Here is a 2,254-nt window from a genome sequence, read left to right on the forward strand (position 1 = left end):
AATTTAATATTTCATTTGTAAATATTTTTTTGTACTAATTCGTTGTTTTCAATTAATTGTCGTATTAATTTCATATTTGAATTGTGTCTTAATTTCATTCAACGTAGACGATTAATAGAAAAAGTCCAAGTACGGAAAGCGTATGCAAAAATGCATTATAAATATTCAAAGTATAAGTAAACATCACATAAACAAATATTAAAAAATAAACATATATGAATCTGTTCCTTCAAGAAAATGATGCTCGTCTGCGCACATGACAAGCACCTCTACTAGTAGTAGCAGCCTCGTACTCCTCAACAGATCTACGAGTAACCTGTAATGTCTGATTAGTTTGCTCATAGACTACAGCGTTCTGTGTGACGTGTTGACAGCTTAACATGCCCTACAACATCCTAATCACACGCCTCATACCACCCTGAAATGAATATAACCAAAAAAATAAATTAACTACATAAACCAAAATTGATATAATAAACATTGGTGATAGGTTTCATTACATACCAACAATCCAGATTCAAGCGATCGTCTACGACGAACTGGGGGCACCGGGATGTCATCCGGAAGGTGTCGCCTCATGCGCAGTGCAAGACTGGGTCGATCATCGTCGTTAGCTGGAGTGATGTACGGGTGGGACACTCGTCTAAACCACGCCAGGTATCCGTCAACACACGCAGAGGGGTCCTCAGCTTCAACAGCACCAGTAACGGCATGCTCTACATACCTCAACCAATTTTGATCAATCGTATGAATCTCTGACATCGGAAGGCTCTCAGGCGAACGTGGTATGATCTGCTGAAAACTGAACTGACGCAACACGCGTTTAGGCAGATGCCGGTGAATCATGTCGCCTAGTCAGATCCATCCTGAAAACATACATATGGCCAAGAATGGACAAGTGCGTCTGTGCGACCTGTATGGATACCAGATGATCGCATCATACGTGAGCCCATCCAGATATCTCCGCCCCTCCGTAAGACTCCAACCTTGTCTCGAAGGTATGTATTGTGAAGCTCGTGGATGGAGATCTGTGTACGTATCTGAGATTCGCCTCCTTCCCATCCTAGGAAGGTGCTCATATATCCAACTACAAAATATTACTTATTTATATTATTTTACACATTCCTAAAATATATTAAGAAAAAACTTTGTAAAACTTTAATGTACCTGTAGAAGAGTGGAATATCCAGCTATCTGTCTGACACCATTGAAGCTAGCATCTCCTAGCTGCTCATAAGTGTGTGCCAGTGCAGCTGCTCCCCAGGCATATCTCGAACATGCATTCAAGTCTCGAACCAGAAGGAGGTACGAGACACGAATCAAATTCCCACTCTTATTAGTAAAAATTGTGCATCCAAGCAGATGCAACAAATACGCCTGAGCAACACATTCCCAAAGCTCCTGCTGAATGCAATCGTGGTAGACCTCGCGGAGCCATCTCAGCCACACTTTTGGACCGTGTGACTTCTTCATCTCGGCTGAAGCTTTGGCGCGGTCGACGCTAAGCAAGTCCATAAGATGAGATCGAGCCTCATCGTACTCTAAGTCCTCCATCTCACAAAATTGCCCCATGATAGGTAGGTGGAGTAGATTGTGAACGTCATCTAATGTGACGCTCATCTCGCCTACCGGAAGATGGAAAGTATTTGTCTCTAGGTGTCATCTCTCCGCAAGTGAAACGATCAATCCATGATCAGCATACTCGTAGGATAGGTTGACTAAGGAAGCCAACCCCGACATGGATATATATGGCTCGATAGCCTCATGATACATTCCAAAATTTTTTAATTTTTTACCATGGGTCCTCAATTGAATCTCCCCTTGATCCTACATAAAAACAATTATTAATATAACAAAAATAAATAAACAATTAATCAACAATTAACATTTAGGTTGATTGCCAACCTGGCCTTGCCATATGGCATATGCAACATGCTAGGAATAGTGTGTAAGCATGGAGATGTCATGTGGACCTCCTGGAAATCCATCATCTTGAACTTCATCTCCATCTTCATCTTCATCTTCATCTTCATCTTCATCTTCACCTTCTTCCTCACTATAGTCATCCTGCTCTTGAACATCCTCATGCTGAAGATAGTCCTCCTCACGATGTCCCTACTGTATAGACTCCTCGTGGTCTTCATAATGATGCTCATCAATGACGTCCGTGCGATATTCCTCTATACGTCTTCTACGAACAAAAGCCGTAGGTCGTCTCCTTTCATCATGTGATGAAGATGATGGTTGACAACGA

General features: G+C 41.8%; 1 protein-coding gene across 1 annotated transcript; it reads right to left on the reverse strand.

Moving 5' to 3' along the window:
* Nucleotides 1-229: 229 nt before the first annotated feature.
* LOC106759984 lies at nt 230-846 on the reverse strand. Its single transcript, XM_014643409.1, has 2 exons — nt 505-846; nt 230-385 (listed from the first exon to the last, which is right to left on the reverse strand). The coding sequence occupies exons 1-2, from the start codon at nt 844-846 to the stop codon at nt 230-232; spliced, it is 498 nt and encodes a 165-aa protein (XP_014498895.1).
* Nucleotides 847-2,254: the final 1,408 nt, after the last annotated feature.

Source organism: Vigna radiata, chromosome 1, assembly GCF_000741045.1.
Source record: "Vigna radiata var. radiata cultivar VC1973A chromosome 1, Vradiata_ver6, whole genome shotgun sequence".
In the NCBI taxonomy this organism is placed as follows: domain Eukaryota; kingdom Viridiplantae; phylum Streptophyta; class Magnoliopsida; order Fabales; family Fabaceae; genus Vigna; species Vigna radiata.